The sequence below is a fragment of the Buteo buteo genome, chromosome 19, assembly GCF_964188355.1.
Source record: "Buteo buteo chromosome 19, bButBut1.hap1.1, whole genome shotgun sequence".
Classification (NCBI taxonomy): domain Eukaryota; kingdom Metazoa; phylum Chordata; class Aves; order Accipitriformes; family Accipitridae; genus Buteo; species Buteo buteo.
In genome coordinates this window covers 14,157,492-14,182,740 of record NC_134189.1, presented here as the reverse complement: position 1 = coordinate 14,182,740, position 25,249 = coordinate 14,157,492, and the positions used below count along the sequence as shown (strand labels likewise).

Genomic DNA, 25,249 nt, shown 5'->3' with positions numbered 1-25,249 from the left:
TAGAATGAAGGAACCAAAACTTATTTTACTGGTGGAATACCAACTCTTTGGTGTACTGTACTTTGTGGTAGTAGTGTTTTTAAGACCAGCATGTAACCATTGCTGTGGTGTTACCACAGTGATCTGGTTATCGCAGTGACTGCTCCATTAGTAAGACTGTATCTTCTGTTTTAAAACTTAGGCTTACTTTCAAACATCACATAACACCTGCCAGTTTACTTGTAACTTCTTTGCTGTTTATGTGAAATGAGTTTTGATAAAACTTTCTAGGGTCTGGCTCGGGTTAAAGTATTTTGTGATTGAATGGAGGAGAGATGTCCCACCGTCTGCAGTGAGGCTCAGTGAGCTTTGGAAGGCTCTGCTTCAGTCAGCTTGGGCAGGAATCCTTAGGATATTGATCAGTTAGGGCTGATGCGTTATTAGTTACTGATAGTCTGGGCTTTCAGTTCAGCAGCCTTAGAAAAAATTTTGCGAAGAAAAAAAAAGAGCAAGCTCAGTTACGTTTTCTTTTATTTTTATTTTATAGGTTAATAATGCTTGTAAGCCACAGGTGAAAGTGGCTCACCAGAGCAACATCAGGAAATCTGGCAGACTGGAAGAGAACAGCTGCCCTCCAGGGCAGCTGCAAAGTGTGAAGCATGGAGGAAAGTAAGAATGAGAAGGTGAACCAGGCTCATGTTCTCTTCGACAGATTTGTCCAGGCTTCAACCTGCAAGGGGACTCTCAAGGCTTTCCAAGAGCTCTGTGACTATCTGGAACTAAAGCCCAAGGACTACCGTTCTTTCTATCACAAACTCAAGTCCAAGCTCAATTACTGGAAAGCCAAAGCCTTGTGGGCCAAATTGGATAAAAGAGGCAGCCATAAGGACTATAAGAAAGGGAAAGCATGCGCCAACACGAAGGTAAGAGATCTATTCACAGTGGTCAAGACAGCTATTACCCAGTTTGTCTCTGGAATGCACAACAAAAATGCCTGGGTGTAGAAAGATGTTTTCCTGGTGTCAGTATAAGCCCAGGGAAGATTCAGGAATGTTCTCGCACGTGCTAATTATCATATAGTCGCAATCAAAAATTGCGTTTGTTTCTACCAAATTTGACTGCCCACATGAATAGGGGAAGCTAAATGGAAACCCTTGGGAATGACCAGAATATTTGTAATTTATTCAGGAGAAGCAGCCTGCAAGTTTCTGTTTTATGTTTTTGTGGCATCAATACTATATAAGACTTAGAAAATCTTAATTGGTAAAGCTTTAATCTTGGTACACTTTTCTTTTTTTACATTTTTTTTACTTGACAATAACAGGGATGTGAAATTTGCTGTTGGGGTTGAGATACAAAATATGTATGTTTGGAAATTTTCAATTTTAATTTGAAAATTCTCATGACTTTCTCAAGAAAAGTGAGATTTCCTACCAATTTGGCAAAATATTCTATTTATCATTATTTAGACAGTAATCATTTGTATTCCAGGTTCAGAGAAGAAAAAAAAAATGCTGTGGAAATCTAAACCAATTCCTTTTAAAAGGTTGGTATGTGTGGTATTTACTGCAGGAATTCCTGCTTTTACACACACACCAAATTTTTTTTACCTGATTTATTGTGAGCTGGTATTTCTGTGCTGCACCCTTGTTGGACTGTACAGTATGAGCTTATTTATTTGTTTTGTTGTTACTGAAAAGAGTTCTTTATGTCATTCATCGAAATGTGAATGGAATAGGTTATTTTTGCAAATAATCATACACTCTTCCTTTTTTAAAAAAGGAGGATAGTGCGGATTATGATAAAATTAGAACAGGATTCTGTCCTCCTTCATTGAAGACAATAGATGCTGTTTCTTCTTTTGAATATTCACCTTTTGGGAGAAGGAAATATCTTAATAGGAGGAATTAATGACTAATTCCTCAATAGAGAACTGATGTGCAAATATATCCTGTTTAGGATATATCAGTCATTTCAGATCTGTGAGCTGAAGTTTAATTCCCAACTAGATACTAGAAAGTTATGTTAGTTTTTTGATGGTTTATTCTGTTTCACTTTCCAGTGGGCGTTTTCATATGGAGGGTGGCATTTGTAATTAATTACTACAATTACACTTGGAAGAATTACTAATGGACCAAGGTGCACTTGTCCTAGGTCTTGTAAAGATAATGCTTTCCTCAAAAAGTTTACAATTGGTACATCAGATGTTAGATAACAGGTGCATATAGATTAACTTGGAAAAGAATAAAACAATTGGGCACTGTTGGTCATCACAGTGGACAGTAACTTCAACATCCCAAAAGTCCAACCACTGTTCAGGTTTACATTTTTCAGGCAGCATAAGAAAGGAAGGACTTACAGGAAGACAAATATAGTGATTTTTGTCTGTATTTAGGAATAAACCTTCCAAGCACTATGGACATCATGAAGAAAAATTCAAAACTGTTTTTCTGAAAACTCGGCTGCACTTTGCATTCATTGGATTTGGGAATTGCTCTTATTTTGAATGAAACATGATGGGTAGAACTGAAATAGGGTGTTAAAAGGCTGTGAAATGAAGACAGGTGGCTTATGTTTTAATGAGGAAGACTGAGGAAGCTGTGGAAGGATGTAGAGGTATTTTAACTTATTTGAAGTAATAGACTAAAAGAGTGATTTTTGCATCTGGGCTCTGAATATATCTTGGTGCGTAAGACTATTTGTTAACACTGAAGAAAAGGATGCTTTGTTAATAGAGGTGCAACATGAAAGAAGAGATTTAATGGACGAATAAGTGTATGACTTGGATAGTGCTGGATTATGAGGAGGTACAAAAAATAGATATACGAGTGAAGGTTGACATCTAGCTGTGAAAGACATTCAGAAAATTGATTATGACACTTATCTAGAAAGGAATTGGTGAGCTGAGTTTAGAAGGGTGGTAGAGCTCCATTTTATCATGTTGGGCTTGAACTGACAACTAGGTAGCCATGAGAAGATGTCAGAAAGGTAGAGATTTTTAGCTTGAACAAAAAGTAGTCCACTCTGAGTTGGAAAAGTTCTGTGAATCTAAGCACTGACAAGCTGATTGAACCAGTACCCGTGAATGAGGTGATGTAAAGGCAAATTGTAGAGGGAGGAGGAAGATAAAGAGGCTATGGGCAAAGTCCTGTGGGAAGTTGGCGGTGAGAGGAGTGGGAGAAATGAGGGAAGTCCTTCGGATAGCACCTGAAAGAATAGCTGAAGGCATAGAGGAGTACTGAGTCTTAAAAGAAATCAGAAGAGGACATGCTTTGAAGAAATATATGTAGCCAACTGTCTATAAAACATCTCTTCAAGTGCAGTTGAAAAGTGGGTAAAAGGGGTAAAGCATACTGGGAGTAATGTTTGACTAAAGAGTTTGCTAGAGATTTTGTACAGTCCAAAAACTTAGCCTATTTTGTGCACCAAAACCAAGCTAGAGAGAGTGTGGGATGGGAATTGGAGAAACAGGATCAAGAGAGTGATTGTAGAAGTGGCATGCGGTGATCTTGGAGATGAGATGGTGGCGAGATAAACAGAGAGACTTATGGGGTCATGTGTGACTCCCTCAATAAGAGAGAGAAACCTCGGAACTTGCTGGTGTTGGTGTGAAGGACCAGAGGGGTGGGAGGGGGGAATGACTGCAGTGGACATGTCAGCGGTCACACTGAATTGGTCTCTACTAGAGAAATGGGAGGGCTTTTTCCATAGCTGCTCTCCTGTGTGGTGGGTGACAAGAAGAGAGTAAAGGAAAAGAAGACGAGGAGTGGAGGCAAGTCAGAGAGTAATTTGCCAGTCTTTCTAAGAAGCTGTTGGTGAGATGCTGTATAGAAACAGAAGTAAAAAGGGTGGATGGTGAATAAATCAAAGGTGGCACCCCCTTCTGCCCCAACCCAAAAAGATATAGGACTGTGGATCTGGGTTTCATACCATTTTGAATAGTGAAATTAGTAGCTGAGAGAAAGTGAAATATAGTTTGTTCTCCCCCCCCCCCCCCCCCCCCCGCCCCGTTGTTAGTATGTCTTAAAAGAATATATACCTGTGATGATAAATGATTTTTGTATGCTTTTAAATATAAACTTTGTTGAAACTTTTAATGTAAAGAAATGATAAATATGTGTATTCTTTTTATATTTTTCATATATGTTTCTGTTAATTACTTGTTTTCTCTCCTAATAGCATCTGCCATTAAATGTTTGTAAGTAATTCCTAAGAGTTAATCATAACTAGTCAAAGTAGAGGCCTTTTGAGAACTGAATCATATCTGATTTGATGTTTCCTATCTCACTTAGTTTTATATTCCTAATGTTTAAAGTAATTTGCAAACCACTGATTAAAAAATACAGAAACTTAAGTGGGCATGTGGAGATGATAGAATTTCAAATAAAGGTTAGGGTTTTACCCATGTTATCAGAACATAAGTCTGTCATTTCTTTAGGAAGCTCAGCTTCTATACACTTGAACATATAGCAGTTTTGAAGTTCTCATCCTCTGTAGCATAGCTCTTACTTGCCCATTTAAAATTTGGGCAGGGATGAAGTGCCGTGACTGGAGTTGGGCAGTTAGTGCATCACATGGCCAGCATCCAGGTTAACCAGAATTCAGATAATCAGCATTCATGAAAGCAAGACTTAGACATGATGGGTTGTTCAAATGTGAATAGTTACAAGTGGTGCTTTCTCTTCGTTGGTTATACAGAGAATACAGGATTTCAGTTTGCACGTAATGCTCCATTACCATGGTGTTGTTACTGAAAATTTAATATAATCTGTCTGAAAGATCTTGAGCAAGAAGTGTTTCTGAGGAGTGAGACAGCTTTAGTGCATGGAGTTGCAGCAGTTGCTTGGAGTCATTGAGGGCAAAGGGAACAAGTAACAACAGTAGCTGCCTTTACTTGGCTGTACTTAGCATCTCATGTAGTTGCTGCCTGTGACAGTATCAGAAGGCAGGTTTCTACAAGAGATCCAAAACTGGAAGAAGTATTAGTGGTGGAAAAAGGAGCAGAATCTTCTCTTCTGTTTTTAACTGTGCTTAAAACTTGCTGTGTTTTATAACAACATAATCTAATATTTTTGTGATGGTAAAAAAAATAGCAACTTTGACTATGAATTACTTCACTGAGTATCATATATTTTACATCCAGAACATCTAGAGTCTTAAACATAACCTAGATGTTGTTAGCCACATCCTTGTTTGGGGGTAGGGGGGGATGTTGTAGAGAAAAAAAAAATGTTTTTACATTCTGTGACAAAATTACAGGCAATTAATTTTTACTTTGATTACGTAGGCCTCAGTTTGAATAGTCTGATTTTAGTACAATTAATTTTCTGTTGTGTACTCCATCATAACTATTTTATATGGGGAAAGTTATCAAAGAATAAAAGTCACCCAACTCAGTGTGGTCTTGTTGTTTATTGAATTCAGTCTCTCTGAAGACTATAGTTGTCAGACGAGCAAAATTATTACCTGGATAAATATGATATGCTCAGCTAATTTTCTTAAAAGTTTTAAAAAAGAAAGATTAAGTGGTATTTGAGAGTTATACGTACTTACAAAGAAAACAATATTAAATTGGAAGAATATATTAGATCCTAATTGATTATCCCTTTTAACAAATGACAAGTTGAATACCTGTTCAATATACAAGTCTGTTTAGGAATTTAATAGCTCAGTGGTTGGGCTTGCCTTTTCTCCTGTATGCCTTCAGCTTCCCGAAGCTACTAAAGAAGCAGTGTTGTTATTCTTCCCTTCCCTTTCCTCTAGACTTGGACCTCTGCCCTCAGATTTATGTGACTTCTTATCTTATACAGTAGTCTTACTTTTAATTTGCACGTCAGTTGTTATGTTGTCACTGTTGTAACTTGTGCTGTTTTATTCATCATTCAGGCTTTACCTTTGCAGTTTCACGTTATTTGCAGAAATTATGCCCCAGTGAATAACTGGTGAAAATGTGGTGACCTGTAAAAATTGGTATACGGAGATGACCAACGAACAAAGAGCTTTGCTTTGGGATAGGCTGTTTATCAGAAGGTTGGGTTCAGGTTAAGGTGTAGCACACTTAAGAATTTCTTGAAGAGCTTTATTATCCAGCCATAAGGGTATGTAAAGATCTGGAAAATACTCGGATGGCAGCAGCGGTCACCACTGTAGCACGGTCTTTATTCTGTGGGTCTGGTTTATACTTAATAGAAATCAAAGTATAAAAATAACATGACAAAATGGATTGTGTACTATATTCCTGTGAATGCACATATCCATGCCAGCTTTCTTTGTGGACCTCAGTTTCTGTGGGTAAGAAGTGTCAACTGACTAGCTTGGCCTTTTAATCTTAAAAGAAATGATCTTGCTGTATCATTTTTTCTCAGAAAGTACTTCCAACACTAGGTACACAAGTATTTTACATTCTCAGGTTGTTTATTAGCCTCTGATAGTGTTTGTGAGTAGAGTGGAAAAAGATATGAGAAGATCAAAGACCTTTGATATGACAAAGGTTAGGATGGAGAAAACATTTTGATAAAAGTTGTCTAGTCACACAAAGTTTGTATTTACATTATGTTTACTTTCCCGAAGTTTCCTTTGCTGCAGTAGCAGAAGAACCAGCATAGGTTAGTGCTCTGACTTGACTACTGTCTGTTCTACTCTAAATGATGATGTTTATGAAAACGTTAGCATCTCATGTATTTATCTGCTGTAGCTATTGCTATGCTACTCACTGATGATGAGGAATTTTTAGAGTTACTGAAGATTTTCTCAAGAAAGGCCACCTCAGGCTTTGGAAGATGAGAGGAAATCTTGTAATCACTTTTTTTTTTTAAGCAAAAATTCAATGGGTGGAATAGGAGAGGGAGAAGCCTTCAGAAATATTGCTGTTCTCCATGTGCTTACATAGCTTGGAGAGTACACCTTGGTAGTTTTTCTTAAAACAAGGATTGCAAACAGACAGTTTACTTGCTTGCTTCTCAAACTTCACTGCTCTGTGATATGCTTTATTTTCTGGTTGTGGTTACTGCTTTAATGTATCAGTGGCAGAAAGTGTCAGGTAACACTAGAAAGACTGATCTGAAATTTTAATTTACGTTGCAAAGAGCACTTACTCCTAAGAGCTGTGGGATGCTTGGAAGCTGTGGTAAAAATATCTGTTTCCTCCTAGGACTGTAAAGTTACTCTGTGCTGGTTGTTTTGCAGTGTCTGATAATTGGGGCTGGACCCTGTGGCCTTCGTACAGCCATCGACCTGTCATTCCTGGGAGCCAAGGTGGTGGTCATAGAAAAGAGGGATGCCTTTTCCCGCAATAATGTGCTGCATTTGTGGCCATTCACCATACATGACTTGAGGGGTCTTGGCGCCAAAAAGTTTTACGGCAAATTCTGTGCAGGATCCATAGACCATATCAGTAAGTACAGCTGCTGCTAGACACATCAGCACTTGTTCTTCACAGGGGACTTTTCCCCTGTGAGGTGAGGGCATGGGGTAACGCATTAAAATTCAGCCTACACCAATCACTGCTCTCAAGTCCATAGGGTACAGTTCGGCATTACCTTTGCATCATGCATTTCGGGCTAGACCTAGATGTGAAAGAAATACATTGTGTCATGAGATTATCATACATGCAATGTATATCTATCTTTTATACCTTTCCAAGGCATATCTTTTTCTTACACTGAAAAAGTACTTTTAAGGTTCCAACTTTTTAAAATGGATGATTGTTGTGTTTTTGCTGTTATATTCCTGCAGCTGCCACATTATTCTGTTTCTCTTGAGCATTGTAAGCAACTTGTAAAAAAGAAAAATTACTGAATGCTTTTGAACATTCTTGTGAATGTTGATCTGGAAAAAGGAGGAACAATTTTGGCTTTGTTAATTTTTGGAAGAGTGATGTTGATATTTTCAAGAACACTGTCAGCCTATGAATAAGTTTTGATTAAATAGAGGTTTACATATTAAAATTGAGAATAATTTTGATGATTCTCAAATTCTGCAAAATCAGTCTCCTTTGAAAGGTGAATGGTTTGGTGGAACAGGAGTTGTTATTTTCCAGTTTTTCTTTTTTTCAAAAATTTACTGGATATTGCACAGCCAGGTTTTGCCCACCAGTCTGTGTTCTCCACTAAGCATAAGTGGGAAGTGCAAAGTGGCACAAACACAGTAGATAAGATTTGGCTTCTTTTCCAAAGAAAAAACTGCTTGCTTTTTTTTGGTGGGGGGGCAATGAATGCTAAAACTAGAAGATTTTTGGAACTTCAGTCTTGCAGATTGCTTTTTCCTTTCTGATTTCTTGTAATTTTTATTATTCCGGTACTTTATGCATGTTGTCTTCTTTTGTATCTCAGCACAGCTGAAATTCAGTGTTAGGTGGAGCATTTTTTCATTTCGATATCTGAAATATGACAGCAAGGTGTCTTCCTTCAAATTAATAGAGTTTACACACTGTCATTTTCATACGCACTACCTACGTTAACTGAAGAGAAAAGAGGTGGTGAGGAACTTACTATGCTCTCACTAACTCAAAGGTGTTAGGATGAAGGTGCAGTTCAGTATTACAGCTAGGCTGATCGAATGGCTAGTTGCCATCTGTGACAAAAGTGCAGTCCTGCTTGTGCTCTCTTCCCTCCCTCTCCTGCAGTGCATGTTCTCGTTGTTTCCCTTGTTGCTGAGTTGTTGATTAAAAAATTATTTACTTTTTATTCTTTGAAAAGGCCTGGGTTTTCTCAGCTGTATATAAGTTTCTTGGCATGCTGTGATATTACATGCCAGTGCTGCCTGGATGAAGTGCTGAGAACACAGCGGGAAAAAGACAGTAGCAGCTGGCCTTTAAATCAGTTTATCAGTAATGTCAAACAGAGATGCATAGGCACTTGTACTCTTTTCTTTTGTTTTTATTTCTTTATCATCTGCTTTTTTGCAGGCATCCGTCAGCTCCAGCTTATCCTTTTGAAGGTTGCCTTGATCTTGGGAATAGAGATCCATGTCAATGTGGAATTTCAGGGGCTTGTTTATCCTCCGGAGGATCAGGAGAATGAAAGCAAGTAGTATTGAAACGGGTAGTAGAGAGAGGGGAACTTATGGTAGAATACACAGACTCCTATTCCTTAAGCCTGCTTATGACTCTAAGTCCTTTCCTCATGCTCCATTAATAAGAGTAATTATTAATACACTTTTGCTTGAATTTTTAGTAGGATTTATTTTTTCTAGTGACAAAACCAAATTGGTTACTATATGAAACAAAATCACCTGAAGTACTATGCAGAAATAGACTGAGACACAGTAGATCGTAATTGCTCCTGAAATATTTAAGCCTATTGCACTTAGAAGATACCTTTTTAAAACAACTCATTTCCTTGCATTCACTGAGGATATATATATCAGTGAATGATCCTTGTTATGCTTTTTGTATCTTTGTGAAACCTGTTCTCTGATCGCTATGGGAGATGGTAGCTTACTTGGTTTTTGGCATCCTATTAATTGAATAGATAGTGGAGAAGCTATAAAGGTTGTAGTGATCCTTAAAGGTTATAGGGGGCTTTTACCAGAGCTGTCTTTGCCTCTGATTCATGCAAAGAGTGGCTGTGCAAGTCAGCAATAGCGCTGTCAACAATATAGCTGTCCTGCAGTGTACCTTTACTGACCGTGTGAGGAAGGGATTATAGATAGTAAGAAGTGGGTTTATGTATTTGTTCTATTATGAACATTGTTTATATTGTCATTAAAATGGAGTTTATCAACAGGAATAGGTTGGCGTGCATTGGTCCACCCCAAAACCCATCCAGTGTCTGAGTATGAGTTTGAAGTAATCATTGGAGGGGATGGCAGGAGGAACACCTTAGAAGGTAATGGTGTGTCCTTAATTCGCTTTCAGACAGAACTTCTTAAATTAGTTAGAACAAAAATGGCCTTTAACATCCCAGTGAAAATCTGGAAAGATGTTTGACTAGTGAAAGGGAGATTAAAAGTCCATGTAAAAATCCATTTGTATTAAAGACACTTTTTCCTCTTCCTATCTACTAGCAAAGGAATTAAGTGTTTACCTGGATAATTTTTCCTACATTTTTAATTTAGTTGAGTAGTGTTGTAGCTCTTACTTTTGGGAGTAGAAGTTGAAGTGTTGAATATTATTCTGTGTAGTACAGAATTATATCTTAATATTTTTGATGCAAGTTGCAATTTTTGGAAAGGAGGTAGGAAAGAGGGGAGCTTTTTCCCTAAACAAGAACTTTTATTCTTTTGATGAAGCAATTGTTGCTTTCTCTGTGGAGGAATTTGTAATTAATCAGATCCATTCTCCCTTTTTATTTTGGGAGGGCACCTGTCTATGCCATGCTGAGCCTTCTCTTAAGGTGTGCTCTACTCTTCAGTGTTACTACTTTCCCCTTCCTGTAGGGTTTCGCCGAAAAGAGTTCCGTGGTAAACTAGCAATTGCTATCACAGCAAACTTCATCAATCGCAACACCACAGCTGAAGCCAAAGTAGAAGAGATCAGCGGTGTGGCCTTCATATTCAACCAGAAGTTCTTCCAGGATCTACGAGAAGCCACAGGTTTGCCAGCAATTGCCAGATTCCCAGTGAAAACTGTTTGTCTCTATTATTACAATTTTGTAACTCAGGTATCATGTTTAATCAAAAAATGAACATCTTGTGCAAGGAAGTTAGTCCTTGCTGTCTCTGAAATCTGACTTCCCCATTTTTACAACTGTTCTGTACAGGTGTACAAAGCAGATATTTATCATTCAGATGTGTGTCATTTTTGTTCAGAAGTGGAGAACTTATTTCCCCGATGGTTTTCAGAAAATCTGAGCCCTAAATAGGAAAAGTCTGAATCCTGAGTTCAGCTTCTTGCACTCCATATCTGAATGCAAACCTTAGAGTAATGATAAATATATTTTTTAAAAGAGGTAGCTATATGCAGGTGAGATGTGTTGTTTGTGGTTTTGTTGAAGATTCAGATTTTGAAGTCATCAAAAGTGTAGGAGAAAGCTGCTTGGCATTCTCTCTCTAAGGCTTTCTAACCATGTAGTTTCAATTTACTTTCTTCTGATAGAGCTCTTGTGTTGCATGTAACATGTAACTTGTTCCTTCGCTACCACGTCTTTTGTTCTGTCACAAGGTATTGACTTGGAGAACATTGTCTACTACAAAGATGATACACACTACTTTGTCATGACTGCCAAAAAACAGAGCTTGCTGGAAAAAGGAGTGATACGGCATGTGGGTATTAATTTTTCCTATGTTCTCCATAAGATTTTGGGGAAAACTTGCCTTTGGTGTGCTGAAAGAAGGGAAATACACTCTTCTACCATGTAATGTTTTTATACAGGTGTATTTTAGAGCAGTTAATGCCCTTCTGAAGTATTTTGAGCCATCAGAAGAGTATTACAAGACTTACCCTCTCCTCTCCACATTTGTATCCCTTTGTAGATTTGGGGGTTTCATTCGTGTTGAGATAAAATATGCTTAACCCTCATTTTATGGGAATGAAAAAGCAGGGAAATTTACCTACATCTTATTCTGGCAGAAGCTGATTAAAAGTCGTTTGGCCACAAATGAATAAATAAGGATTGGGGTCTTGTGCCTTTTGTCTGAAGTGTGTGAAGAGAAATGCTCAGAAGTTTCTTAGCCCTTTCACAGTCAGAAACACTAGCAGGACTGATTACTGTTTGCAGTAAGATTTACAAATTTTCTCTTGGAAGCATAAACACAGATAGGAATGAAAGAAATTAGAGGGCAAACCTGTATCAGTGGATTTGTCAGAATTTTAATGCCAAATGTTGTATATACCAGTCTTAAAATAAACTTGTGGATTTGGCTATTTCACTTTTACTTTTCTGGTTTTGGTAGGATTATGCTGACACAGAGTTATTACTCTCACGGGAGAATGTAGACCAGGAGGCTCTGCTAAACTATGCCAGAGAAGCAGCTGACTTCTCCACTAATCAGCAGCTGCCATCACTGGACTTTGCCATCAACCACTATGGTCAGCCAGATGTGGCCATGTTTGACTTCACGTGCATGTATGCATCCGAGAATGCAGCCCTGGTGCGAGAGCAGAATGGCCACCAGTTACTTGTGGCGCTGGTTGGGGACAGTCTCTTAGAGGTTCGTGTGTTAAACTTACTATGTGTAAATGGTGAATTGAAGCATAAGCACAAGCCACTGCAGCCATCACTGAAATATGCGCTGCCTATAAGAGAGTTACTATAAGGAAAGCTGCTGTTTATTATATAATGAAGTGGGAGGTTTGAAGGAAGGGTAGGAGTGTTGGGAAAACAGAATATTTGGGATGGTAATGATCTTGCTTAAGAAAATGTGTGCAGAGATTTTTCTGAAGTTGTGTCTGTTCCATCTGCTTCTTATTGAGACAATTAGACACTCTACAGAACCTACTGTAGGCCTGATAATAATTAGCATTTTGTAGTTCGTTAAAAAGTACAACCTTGAAGAGAAGCTGTTAAGGCACTCCAGGCTATGAATTGTTGTTGGAAATAGAGGAATATTGGCTTTGGGGGAGCTCATGGGCAATTCACCATACATCTGGCTTCCTCTAGCCTAGCAAGAGTAGAGCTTTAAGCTAATTACTGAGCTATAATTTCCAGCAGATTACCATCTGAGTATATTCTTAATATTTAAAATTTTCCCTAACTGATGCTTTTCCTTTCTTTGCTTTTTTTGTAAACTATAATATTAGCCATTTTGGCCAATGGGAACTGGAATAGCCAGGGGATTTTTGGCTGCAATGGACTCTGCTTGGATGGTACGAAGTTGGTCACTCGGAGCTAGTCCTTTGGAAGTTCTTGCAGAGAGGTAATGGAGAAAATTAATACATTTTAAGTTCCAATCTAATCCTCCGATGTCTCATCATTCATTCCAGTTTCTTTTAGTACAAATATATTGACAGAATGGGAGATACAGATTCTCCCTTGTGGGAATGCTTGTGGATATAATTCAGTTGAAGAAAAAATTTCCTTAAAGAGCTGATAAACTGAAGTATATTTATAGAGGAATAAGAAATGTTGCAGGTGTCCTTGGTCCTAGTTTTAAATGATTAGATGAAAAATCTTTTTTGGTGCTTATTGGCATTGCATGGAGAAAGTGAGCCTGACTTACTGTCACCAGCCTTGCAATAGCAAACCAGATGAAGATGTAGGTGCCTTTAATATACCAGAGACAAAAATTCTTGCCATCCCCTATTATCTTGTAAATGTCTCTTATGATTTCCTTTTAAGGAAGCTATGACCTGCTTTTATTTCATGTTCTCCTAAATTGGTCACTTTGTTTCATATAAGCCAAACAACATCTTGTGTTTCTTTGGAGTATTGAGTTCTTGATGTTTTTATCATCTTTGGCTGAGTGTTGTTTTGGTGACTCAAGGTGATCTCTTAGAGATCAGAACTAGGGTAATTAAAAGATGGAGTAAGTAGAAGCAACAGCTAGTAGAACCTATTTTAAGCTTAAGCAACTGCAGCTTCTGATCATCAGTAACTATAGTATAATTTTAAAAATTGTATAAACAGCACAATGGGTATTTCAAATTCCATTTGTTTGAGTTTAAAAAATGGTGGGGATAATAATGCTGCAGTTGGAGCCAGACTTCCACCACCTTTCCATTAGACATTTGCAGACAGCAGTAAGATCTTCCCTGAGCCTTCTCTTCTGCACACTGAACGTACCCCATTCCCTTGGCCTCTCCTCACAGGGCAAGTGGCCCAGTCCCCTATTCCTGAGTTGCTCCAGTGTCTCAATGTCTTGGTTGTACTGGGCAACCCTTTCAGTTATGCTTAATGTATTGTTTTCTTCCCTCCTTTTGATTTCTGGAGGTGTATTAAATTGCAGATTTTAATATACTTATACTGAATCTTAGCTATTCAATGTCTGAAGTGGTCAAATTTCTGATTTTAGAATTTACTTCACAGTATTAGTAGCAATGCATCTCTTTAATTAAAAACCAAAATGGAACCAAAAAAAGCCCCACAAAAGACCAAAACCACCATAAAACCTAAACCAAACAAAGCAACCAAAACAAAACCCAAAACTTTTTTTTAATTTTATTTTCCCAAGGGAAAGCATTTACAGGCTACTGCCTCAGACCACCCCTGAGAATGTGAGTAAAAACTTCAGCCATTACAGCATTGATCCTGCCACCCGGTATCCCAATATCAATGTCAACTTCTTGCGGCCACAGCAGGTAACTGGACAAATGGTGCTTCTGAATGCTTGTAATCTGCACTGTCTTTCCTTAGGTGAAGCTATGCTAATGTTTTGGGAACAGATAGTGACCTGATGTGGCAGTATAACGTGGAAGCAGTGAAAAGCAGATACCTCAGTCAAGAGTAGACCTCTGTACTTTAACAAATTCCTTTTTAGGAATTTTTTATTTTGATAGTTTTAACCATGCTGTAATGATACATGAAATCTATACATTTGTGTTTGTGTGTGTGCGCATGCTTGCACATTTTCTTTGTAATAATCTAGTATAGCAGTCTGTCATTGCGATTTGGTATCCACTGAGCAGCAGCAGTCAGCTAGACTGTTCAGCACTGATGAGCTGATCCTTGTTGTTCTGGGGTTCTTGGGCTAGAGATTTCTGCTACCTAGGTATACTTGTCTTCCTTCTCGCGCCTTGGGATGGGTCCTTCTTGTCCTTTGGCTCTTTCTCTATGGATCTTTGGTGCATGGCATATTGGTAATTTTTAATTTTTTTGTGTCATTTTAGGTATGCCACTTGTATAATACAGGAGACTTGAAAGATATTCACCTAGAAATAGAGAACTTTGTGAACTCCAGGACACCAAAGCTGACTCGGAATGGTAGGCCTGGCTACTGTTCTATTCCTTTAGGTATTCTGAAGCTGGATCAGTGCAGGAGCCATAGAGCAGCAGGACTGTAAAGTATTATTTAATGAGTGTCTTTTAGTTTAGAAAATGTATCCAGCAATTGTTTCATCCATAGCCTGATTTTTCCAATTTTTCAAGTTTCCATTAACATGAAAATACATTTTTGTTTGCCTGATCTCCCTTGCTTTATAATGCTGTTAAATTTCTAAGCATATTTGCTTATACAACCATTTCTTTTCACCTCCTTTATCCTATAACGATGTCCTTAGAGTGCAGAAACCTAGCCTGAATTCACTCTAACGGTAAACTCAGAATTCTTACAAACATAACAGAAAGTATTTCTTGTGCAGTCTTTCATGTTCATGCTTTCCTTTACTTAACCTCATCTCCAAATGAAACCTCACTTGGCTTGCGTTATTCTTAAAGATAGATGCTTTGTGATAAGCATTTCAGTATCTGTTTACTTGTCCTGTACCCTGAGGGTATGTTGAACTTTTGCTTTTGCACACCTTCCCTTTGGATGCCCAGATAGTGTTTGGGGACTCTCAGAATGAGGCTTTGCTGCTAAGCCTCCCTTTCACTGCTGAATAGCTCTGTAGTCTTTTGATTTGTTCTTTGCCCTGCAACCATGTCCCTTTAGGCTGTAATCTCATCAGATCTTGCAGTAAGGCAAGGTCAAAACAGGTCAGTGCTTTTAAAGGAAAGCTTTCAAGAGGAAAGAAAAAGTTGCAGAAGTATGTTTGTAGTTCTTCCATTAGAAATAGTATATCTGGGCTTGAGAGCGCATTGTGCTACTGTATATCCTTGTGATCATATTTAACAAGCCTTTGCAACTGTTTTATAATTCCTGGGGCTCTTATACAAGGGCTAGGGTGTAAAGCCTGGCCAGTTATAGTTCAGATAATTACTTTTTTAGCAAATTAAAAATCCTTTCTTGGATCTAAAATAGATATGAAGGTCTTATTTAAAAAAATAAGAATTCTGTCCTGTATTGCCCATTGTAGAAGGAGCTTATTGTTTAAATGAAGGTTTTGTTTGTTGATTCGTGTTTTTTATGTTGTATGTTGAATTCCTGAAAGAGAAGTTGTGCATTTCTACTTGAAAACCTGATTTTTAATTTTTTTTTTTTTTTTTTTTAAAAAACAGAGTCTGTAGCTCGCTCTAGTAAATTGCTCAGCTGGTGCCAGAGACAGACTGATGGGTATGCTGGTGTTAATGTGACAGATCTCACGATGTCCTGGAAAAGTGGCCTAGCTTTGTGTGCCATTATCCACAGATACCGTCCAGACTTAATGTGAGTAACTGGCTGTTTTGAATAACTGGGTCGGGCAGAACATTAGTGATATTTGGAACAAATAGTATGGAGACTGAGGCAATGCATTTGTGACTTATGGTGAAATGGATTGAAATGAATTCAATTAAACTTGATAGAAGCTAACGTACAGTGATTCACCAGCAGAGTGGAAGGTCATAATAGCTTGATGAATATGAAGATGAATGTGTTGTCATTTTCCCTTCTGGACAATTTGACAGAATTAAGCTTCAAATTGGTACTGACTGGAAAGCATTATTGACTGACAGCTCTTTTCTCTGTGAAGTTAGTCAGGAAGAGTTCAGAGCTTCAGTAAAATTTCTTGTGAACAAGTCTCTATACAGCCCTTTATAAATCTCCTGTTTAACAGTAACTCTTTTAAAAGACTTCTAGGCTGCTCTTTCTAGAAGTAGTGACCCACAGTCTAAATAGACACGTTGCTACTGTTTTTACACTAACAAGCTGATCGGATGAATGAGAGAAGCGTCCTCTTACATGATATACTGGGTAAAACAGTGCCCAGATTCTAGAATGGGAAAACACTGGCTGGAAGAAGTAACAGTAGCAAAGACTCTGGTACTTAAATTGAAATCTGAAATGGCTTCAACTTCCCAAAGGGACATTAGAAAAAGTAAATGCTAGAGCTGTATTTAAAGACATAATCCAATGTAAAGCATGCTGAAAAATTACGTGGTTATTCCTTTCTATGTACACTGAATTACTTCTCTGTTGGTGTACTCAGGTTAACCTGAGGTACTCTGTTTAATAGCATTATAGCTTGTGGAGACTTCAAATAGCTTTTAAAATGGTTTATATAACCCTCTACAAGCTATAGCTTTTTATATAATTTGTATATAGTTCTACAAGTTTTGGAAAATGCCAGAAGAACTAAAATATGGATCAGTCAAGAAAAAAGAGGACAAAAGTGAAGACTTAATTTGGTTCCAAGTACACAAAAGATTTTAAGTAGGAGAAAACAGTACAGTCTTCCAGCAAATAAGGAAGTGAAGATGTATTTCGGAGGATAATAAAATTTTTAAGAAGAAAAATCTGGGTTTGGAAGAGGGGAAAAAAAATGAAAAAAGAATACGTTTGAGCCAAAGTTCACCGTAATTGAGTAGCATCAACTCTGCAATATGAAAAGGTTGCTGGCAAATAAATCTGAGAGATTTTGGAGGAAAAAAAAAAAAAGGGAGGTGGATCCCTGAATTCTTTCAGAAGACTGGTTTCTACCTGATTCAGTGCATGCCCTCTTTCTGCCCTTTGCAGAGACTTTGATTCTTTGGATGAGCACAATGTGGAGAAGAATAACCAGCTGGCCTTTGACATCGCTGAAAAAGAGTTTGGAATATCCCCCATTATGACTGGAAAGGAAATGGCATCTGTTGGAGAGCCAGATAAACTGTCGATGGTGATGTACCTCACACAGTTCTATGAGATGTTCAAAGACACCATCCCCTCTAGTGGTAAGGAGTTTGGGGCACGTCTGTCAGATTTAAAGAGGTTCAGGGTGAATGTGTGTGCTTCAGTTATCTTCATGCTTCTTCTGCATGAGCTTACACTAGTCACTCACTAACTTTAAATTACAGAAAGTTGACTTCTTATTGGTGCTGATAAAGACCATGTTAGCAGTATCAGGAGCAAAAAAAAATATAATAGTTAATACAAAATAATGTCCTCAAAAATTCTAAACTCACTTCAGCTGCTCACTCACTTCCCCCCCCACCCAGTGGGATGGGGGAAAGAATGAAAAAAAAGTAAAACTCATGGGTTGAGATAAAGACAGTTTAATAGGACAGAAAGGAAGAAGATGAAGAAGATGAAGATGATGATGATAATAATAATAATAGATTTGGAATATAGAAAACAAACAATGCACAATGTAATTGCTCACCACTCGCCGACCGATGCCCAGTTAGTTCCCGAGCAGCGATCCGCCCCCCTCAGCCAACTCCCCCCAGTTTATATACTGGCCATGATGTCACATGGTATGGAATATCCCTTTGGCCAGTTTGGGTCAGCTGCCCTGGCTGTGTCCCCTTCCATCTTCTTGTGCCCCTCCAGCCTTCGTGCTGGCTGGGCATGAGAAGCTGAAAAATCCTTGACTTAGTCTAAACACTACTTAACAACAACTAAAAACATCAGAGTGTTATCAATATTCTTCTCATACTGAACCCAAAACATAGCACTATACCAGCTACTAGGAAGAAAATTAACTCTATCTAGCTGAATCCAGAACAAGCACTACTAGATAAGTTTTCTGCTTTCTTGCTATTATTACAGGTTCATCTGTCTTAGCTAATGTGAGATACCTTGCTAGTAGTTGTTTAGTGGGTAATTTCAAAACACTGGCCAAGTTTTATGCCTATTTACCATCCGTGAATGGTGAGAATATCTTCAGGCCAATGAGGAATGAAAGATCTTTGATTAGAAGTGAAAGATGTAATTGCCTAATGCAAATAAATATGGCCTACCTTTAAATATTAATAACATTGTTACACCTTTTTTTTGTTACTGATGATCTTAATTCAAGTCTATCATTCTGGTGGGGAAAAAAAAAGTGGGTTTAATAGCCTTTTAAATATAGTTTGTATCAGGTATTATTTCCAAAACTCTGAACTCTTCTTAAGAATACTGATGATCATGATGCTCTTTAAATATGAAAGTAGAGTAAACAAACACAGTATTTATTCTGGGTGGTTATAAACCCTGAAATGAGAATTGATTTTGACAAAATGAAAAAGCAGAGTAGCTGAGAAAGGTAGTAATTCTGGATATTACAATAATTTTATACAGAGAATTTAAGAAAAAGGGTGTTATGTTAAAGAAATCAGTGAGTCCTTCAGTTATGTGTTTAATAATAGCACCACAGAAAAAACTTCTTGGCATTCCCTTGTCCTACCTGTTTTTGCTAACAGATAGTCTGGACCTGAATGCAGAAGAAAAAGCTGCCCTAATTGCCAGCACCAAATCGCCTATCTCTTTTCTCAGTAAACTGGGACAAAGCATCTCTCGGAAGCGCACTCCGAAGGTAACAATACCACATTCTTGATGATACTTGTGTCTCTTAGGCTGCTGTCCAAGTAGGTGGTACTAAAAATGCATGTGTAAGTGTCTATCTGCAATGTGTTTACAAGAGATCATGTGTTCATCAGCTCTTGGTATGGGACAATACATGACATTTATAACTGCAGAATTGCATCCAAAATATGTACTCCCAAGTAGTGGTATATTTCAGTCTTAAAATCCTAGCCTTGTGGTAGTATTTGGGGATATATTTTGTATTGGAACATAACTGGTTACTCAGTTCCCAATTAGTTGAAAATGTTGAAAAAATGTCTAATTTGAAGGTAAGAATCCTCTAAAGAGGATCAGAAAGAAACCCTTTTCTTAAACAAACGGAGAATGAGCCCAGAGAATTAATCAGTTGTGTTGTAAAGCTTATTTAAGTGCACTGACGACATTTATCTCAGGACAGAGAGGTATGAGAATCCTTATCTTTGGTTTGTTTTTTTTTTTTCCCCTCCTCCTTCCATTTTCAGGACAAAAAAGAAAAGGAACTGGATGGTGCAGGAAAGAGGAGAAAAACCAGCCAATCTGAGGATGTAAGTATTACAGTGAGGAAGGTGTCAGGGAGGAAAACATATGGTTCCTTGGGTTCCTTGTTCCCACTTCAGTCCTTTCATTTTCTATATCAGAAAAGGTTTATATAAGATTTTTTAGATAAAAATTAATTCTTCTTCAGAGGTTATGCTTTGTCGTGTCTGTAGTGCAAATATTTTACTGATGCTTATGAAAGAATAGTACACAACAAATGGAATGTTGCAGTTCCCTCATGTTCTATTTTTATTTTATTGCAATTCACTTTGGTTTGATGAAGACACCAAGGATAAAACTTTCATTTAGTAAAGTCATACGGTATAGTCAGAAGTTTCATTCGTATTTAAACTTTAGCCTTGGTTAATACAAAAAGCTTACAGATCTAGTATGCCCCATAAGGCAGTACTTCAGTTGAAATGTTTATAGCCAAATAGGTACAAGTGAGTTAAAATTTAGTGCTTTGAGTTGTCAATGAAGGTTTGAAGATAGGCCTTTACTTTATGTCAAGGGATTCATGGGAGTGTTTCAACTGTGGTCTCTTTGGTACCTAAGCGTATCAAGTAAGGTTGAAAAGATAAGTAACATGCCAAAGGAAATTAAAATGTGAGCTTTCAAGTGCAGACTAATAGATTTGTTTTCTACGGTGTTAGAAATCTATCACAGCAAAGGGGTAGAGAGGAAAAGGTGATCTGGTTGTATCTTGTTAAATTTCGATATCACTGATTGTTAGGAGGACATCCCACGAAGCTACAGAGAAGAAAGGCCCACACTGGTGAGTGCCCTGACAGAGAGGAGAATTGATGCTGCCATTGGGAATCAGAACAAAGTCAAATCTATGGCAACCCAGCTACTGGCCAAGTTTGAGGAGAATGCACCCGTGCAGTCCTCAAGCTTACGAAGACAGGTAGGATATGGATAATAAACCCCTTTATTTTGGAATTGTGAGGGAAAATCAGGAATGATAACATGCATTCCTTGAGACTGGAGATTAGTGGTGCTTTTCTACTTCAAAGGCTCTCCTAGGGAAGAGGGAAGCTTGATCAAAAGAGAAAAAATTAAAATTTGGGAGTATAGGGTGGAGAAGAACTTCCCAATTAAAGTCTATTTCTCTGTTATTGCCCCTATTATATTATGTAATCTCTTTCACAAACATCTTACCAGCAATTAGGTTTCTTTTATAACTACTATTGCTGTTTAAAAGCTTTCCAGGAACATTTCACTTCTAATGTTTAAGAATGATCATTTAATTTCTGATTTGAACTTTTTCATGCCAGGTTACATCTGTTTGTTCTTGTGAAGTGAACTGTGATTAAGTTTTGTATGTGTATGTATGTAAGTGCAGCAGATAAATGCCTGGGAGCTTCTTTGCAATTAGGATATTTGTGTCATTCCAAGTGAAGCTTCCCGATGACTGCTGGTTATTCAGCATGGTATCTGAACTACTGCAACTCCAGGGTGGTTGTCTTTGAAGTTAGACTGAGTCACTTCAACCTACTACTAGTAATGCTGTGTCAGCAGTATAAGGCTCAGTATGGTTTAAATGCCTGAGTTCTTGCTCTGCTGCATAGTCTGTCTTCATAGCTTGTGTCAAGCTCTGTGCCGTGGCCACATTGTGAGTGGGACCTGACCTAGCTACTTTAAAGCTAGGTCAAGTATGTCTATGCTACACTGCACATCAGTGTTAGTAGTATAATGTAATCTCAGAATGGTGACCTTTATCCCACTCTTTACCAATCAAACGTTTCCTCAACCACTACACATTGGCTGGAATAACCAGGCTGATTTGAAGAAACAATGAAAATAAAGGGTGGGTCCAAAAATATGTGTAGTTTCCCATTTTTGGATGTTTTTTCCCTTTTTATATTTTACTTGCTAAATGAATTCTCCCCTACCCCCTTTTTTTTTTTCTAAATGTTTGACTGTCTTATTCTGTATCCCATTCCTTTGGCTTTCTTTGAGTTTCCTTTACTATTTTATCTTTCCTCCTGGGTCCCATTTTCCCTACAACCTGCATGCAGCAACCCGTCCTGCCTTATCAAGAACGTGTTCACAACCAGCCATCCAGCAGACGAGAGCAGGGCCGTCTTGCTCCCATACCCCAGTGGAAGCAGGTAAAGAAACTGATTATGAATATGATGCATTGCCCACACCCAACACCAGCTATCACTGTCCTGTCCTTTTCCAGCACCTTGTGTGAGTCTGTTATTTTAAATAATTTAACATTCGGTTAATAAAATCAACATCTACCTTCGGTAATGCTGCATGGCTTAATGTTTCAAAAGGTTTTAGTAAAATTTTCCCTGCCATCTTATGCTGGTTTCAGCTTCCCAGGGTTTCAGTGGATGTTTTAGCAGAAACCTTGCCTACAGAATTTCTAGATTTTTTTGTTAGAAAAAAATTGAAAATGTTAAGCAATTATCACAACCAATGAAGTAAAAGGTGTCATGCCATCTGTGATATTAAAGCTCTTCCTTGGTATAAACAGTAAAATCGGTTATCAGTTTTGCTGTTCACATGTGAAATCTTATGTGTTCTGCAGTTACAGGAGATTTTACTGTGGTTTCCCTTTCTTTATGACAAACGTAGCTTTCCTTGCCAGCTTCTCACATTCATTGCATTGCAGATTCCTGTATTACTGTGAATTAAGTAAATTTTGGGTTTTTTGCCACAGAGGGGTTCAGAATAGGGATCAACAGCAGGAAAATTGACAGGTATCAAATTTTATTTTCTCTCGTGTGTTTTGGCCCATTGTCATTGCCAGTGTTTTTCTTTCAGCTGTGCACTTTCAAAAGCTAAGGCTTGTGACAGACGATCTTCTTAGGCAGATAGGGATACTTATCTCACTGTCTTCCTCTGCTTCCACTGTTTCTCTGTGCAAATGGCTTCCTCATGTTTCTGAGAGTGCTGAGAGATATTTTTCTGGCAGCCATAATTTGGAGAAACATCTGCTTCTTTCTGGTTGCAGTTTAATCAGCGCATTCTTTGGAGTCAAGAGGAAGAAGGTGACACTAGTTTGGAAATTCACAGTTCAGCATGATTATGGATTCATGTTCAAGGCATTCAGCACAATTAATGCTGCATGTCATGACTGGTGCCATGATCTAGAAGATTTCTCTCCAAGGAAGAAGACCTAAGCCAGGGGAATTGTTGTCAGTAGGACTGTCAAGAGAGACTTAAAAATGTCAGCACTATGTTTAGGTTTCCTGACTCAGTGTTTGTTCTTCTACTTTCTGTCTCATCAAAATCTTCTTTATAGGCTAATGGGCACTTTCAGATGGATACACATCATCCATGATTAAGGCAAATTTCATTTTTTAAGAATACTTCCCAGGTAAAACAGAGGACCCAAAGAACTGATGCAGAGGAACATAATATGGCTGTACAATATTAAGTTAATTGATGAGCACTACTCGTTACCCCACAAAAAAAGGAAAACTGGATTGCACTGGTTGTTTTTCTCAGTTCAGAAGGATGAAAATTTGTGTTTCAGCACATGGAAAAGATCACATCCTTGCAGCCTTGAGATTTCTATTTGAACCTGCTATTGAAACTTTATGAAGGCTTTATAATTAAGCCTTTATAGTGAAACACAAAAGTTCTTATTGTCATCCTTTTGTACTTGATCAAAAAAAAAAGGACAAACTTTGGTTTCCTGCTTTTGTGATGAGGATTTTCTCCTCACCAGAGAACAATCTGTTGTTCTTGTGTTTGTTGTTCTCTTTATCCGCACTACATGATTTAAAAAAATGAAAGGGAAAAAAAAATCCTTCTGCTCTCCCTCACATTGATAGCATGTCCATATAGGCAGCAATGTAGGGCGGATCTTTGAAAATCTTTTTGTAACAGTTGTACTTACACAGGACTGAAATTATTTTATTCAGCACTGACATTGATTATCTTGTGTGTATGATTTCCCTCTCAAGATTTCACCTGGAGATGATCTTTCCTTCATAGGCTTTACTGTGTCAACAGAAGATGATTGGTTCTTGGGTCCAGGTTTCATGCTGGATTTGCAGTGCTTTTCATCTGAGAATTGGAGAAAAATAAAACTGGGTCTCAAGGATGCAAAATCTGCAGGATACAGTAGGATCAAAGAAACGATTGATACGGTCCCTATTTCAAAGGTTCCTTATTACTTGCCTGGGGAAATGAAGAACATCAGTTGTTTTCATTCAAAAGCCATGGGCATACATAGAATCATTGATTCTTGACTGATCAGAGATCAGCTGAGGCAAGGAGCCATCCACTTAGCCAAGCAGCCAGCTTTGCCAAGCTTGGACAGAAATCCATCCTGCAGGAAGTTGTTGCGGAAGCAGTGCTTTAGCTGGCTGCTGACATTCCCAATTCTGGTTGCTTAGGCACACAGAATCTGATAGCTGTGAGATTGTACGGTACTGCATAGGCTTTCTGCAGAGACATCGGGCACGCTAGTTACAAAGTTATTTCTTGGGCCACAGGTTACCAACAGTGGAGTTGGTGCTGGGTACCTGAACGTGTTATTGGAGATGCTGTAAAAGATGAGTATTGCTTCTGACAAGCTCTTTAGGCAGGATGTATGTTTACTAGAAAGAGCTGTTCATGAAGCTATGGGAAAGGGTTCTCTTGTTTGGCACAGGTGTCAGAGTTTATGAGCAGAAACTTTTGTCAGTGACTGTGTATAAGATATATCATGTAGCAAATACCTTCTACTGAAGAGTCCTTTGAAGAGGAGCAAAGCAGTTCCTGGGGGAACAAAGGGGTGACATGTTATCGAGGGAAACCACAGGTTGCCTAATGTTCTTGCCAGTAAGCAGAATGAAGTTGAGATCCTCAGGGATCTTTAGGAGAAAGGCAGTTTCGCATCTTGCGATTGATAGGTTTGGTCCTTCCTGCGTCTTGGAAACGGTGTGGAAGAGGAAGGAGAGTGTACTGCAAAAGCATAAGAGTGATTGCAGGGGAGAAACCACGCATTTGCAAAGGATATGGTCTGGATTGGACTCCCATATTTGATGGAAAATTTACATCTGCCTTGGGCTGTTGCCTGCTGGTGTCTGTCAGATAGACTTCCTTAGCTGTACTTGCTTATCAGTTTAAGTCTAGAATCTTGCTTTGCCCTGGAGTTAAGAGTTACGAGGCCAGCAGGTTCAATGAGCTTGTAAGGCAGAAAGTCTCTGTGTCTGTTGTACAGGTGGGGTAGGGGTGGCTTGCTAAGGTGGAGTTCCTAGAAAGAGTGAAATCTTGTCAGAATCTGTTCTGAAGCAGTTTTTGCTTTCATCACAAGATCTTTAATTCTCTCTCTTAGAAAGGGAAAACTTCAAAAGATCAAGCAGGTTAAAAACCTCACCGATCTGCTGCTCACAGCATTCTGTTTGGCCTGCATTTTCCTCATGAATTGGATTACAAAGCTTGCTTTATTGAGCTACACGTGGAGAATGTCGATCTGTGTTGTCAAAATGGGGTTCATGCTATTATGAGCACCTCAGCAGCAGCTAGTAATGCATGAAGATACTCTTAAGTGTATGTGCACAGTGGAAATATGTGTAATTTTTTATGT

The 25,249-nt window shown here is 38.3% G+C and overlaps 1 protein-coding gene across 12 annotated transcripts in view; it reads left to right on the top strand.

Annotated features, from left to right (window-relative positions):
* Positions 1-25,249, top strand: part of MICAL3 (microtubule associated monooxygenase, calponin and LIM domain containing 3) — a 186,490-nt gene that overhangs the window by 76,320 nt on the left and 84,921 nt on the right. For all 12 annotated transcript variants that reach the window (XM_075051259.1, XM_075051258.1, XM_075051257.1 and 9 more), the window contains 16 exons: positions 527-902; positions 7,165-7,372; positions 8,885-9,001; positions 9,705-9,806; positions 10,357-10,512; positions 11,081-11,181; positions 11,812-12,069; positions 12,659-12,774; positions 14,029-14,155; positions 14,684-14,777; positions 15,951-16,098; positions 17,386-17,582; positions 19,035-19,147; positions 19,659-19,721; positions 20,447-20,620; positions 21,735-21,827. In XM_075051259.1, coding sequence (XP_074907360.1) covers positions 639-902; positions 7,165-7,372; positions 8,885-9,001; positions 9,705-9,806; positions 10,357-10,512; positions 11,081-11,181; positions 11,812-12,069; positions 12,659-12,774; positions 14,029-14,155; positions 14,684-14,777; positions 15,951-16,098; positions 17,386-17,582; positions 19,035-19,147; positions 19,659-19,721; positions 20,447-20,620; positions 21,735-21,827 — 2,331 coding nt within the window. In that variant the 5' untranslated portion in view covers positions 527-638. The remainder of the gene's footprint in view (positions 1-526; positions 903-7,164; positions 7,373-8,884; positions 9,002-9,704; positions 9,807-10,356; positions 10,513-11,080; positions 11,182-11,811; positions 12,070-12,658; positions 12,775-14,028; positions 14,156-14,683; positions 14,778-15,950; positions 16,099-17,385; positions 17,583-19,034; positions 19,148-19,658; positions 19,722-20,446; positions 20,621-21,734; positions 21,828-25,249) is intronic.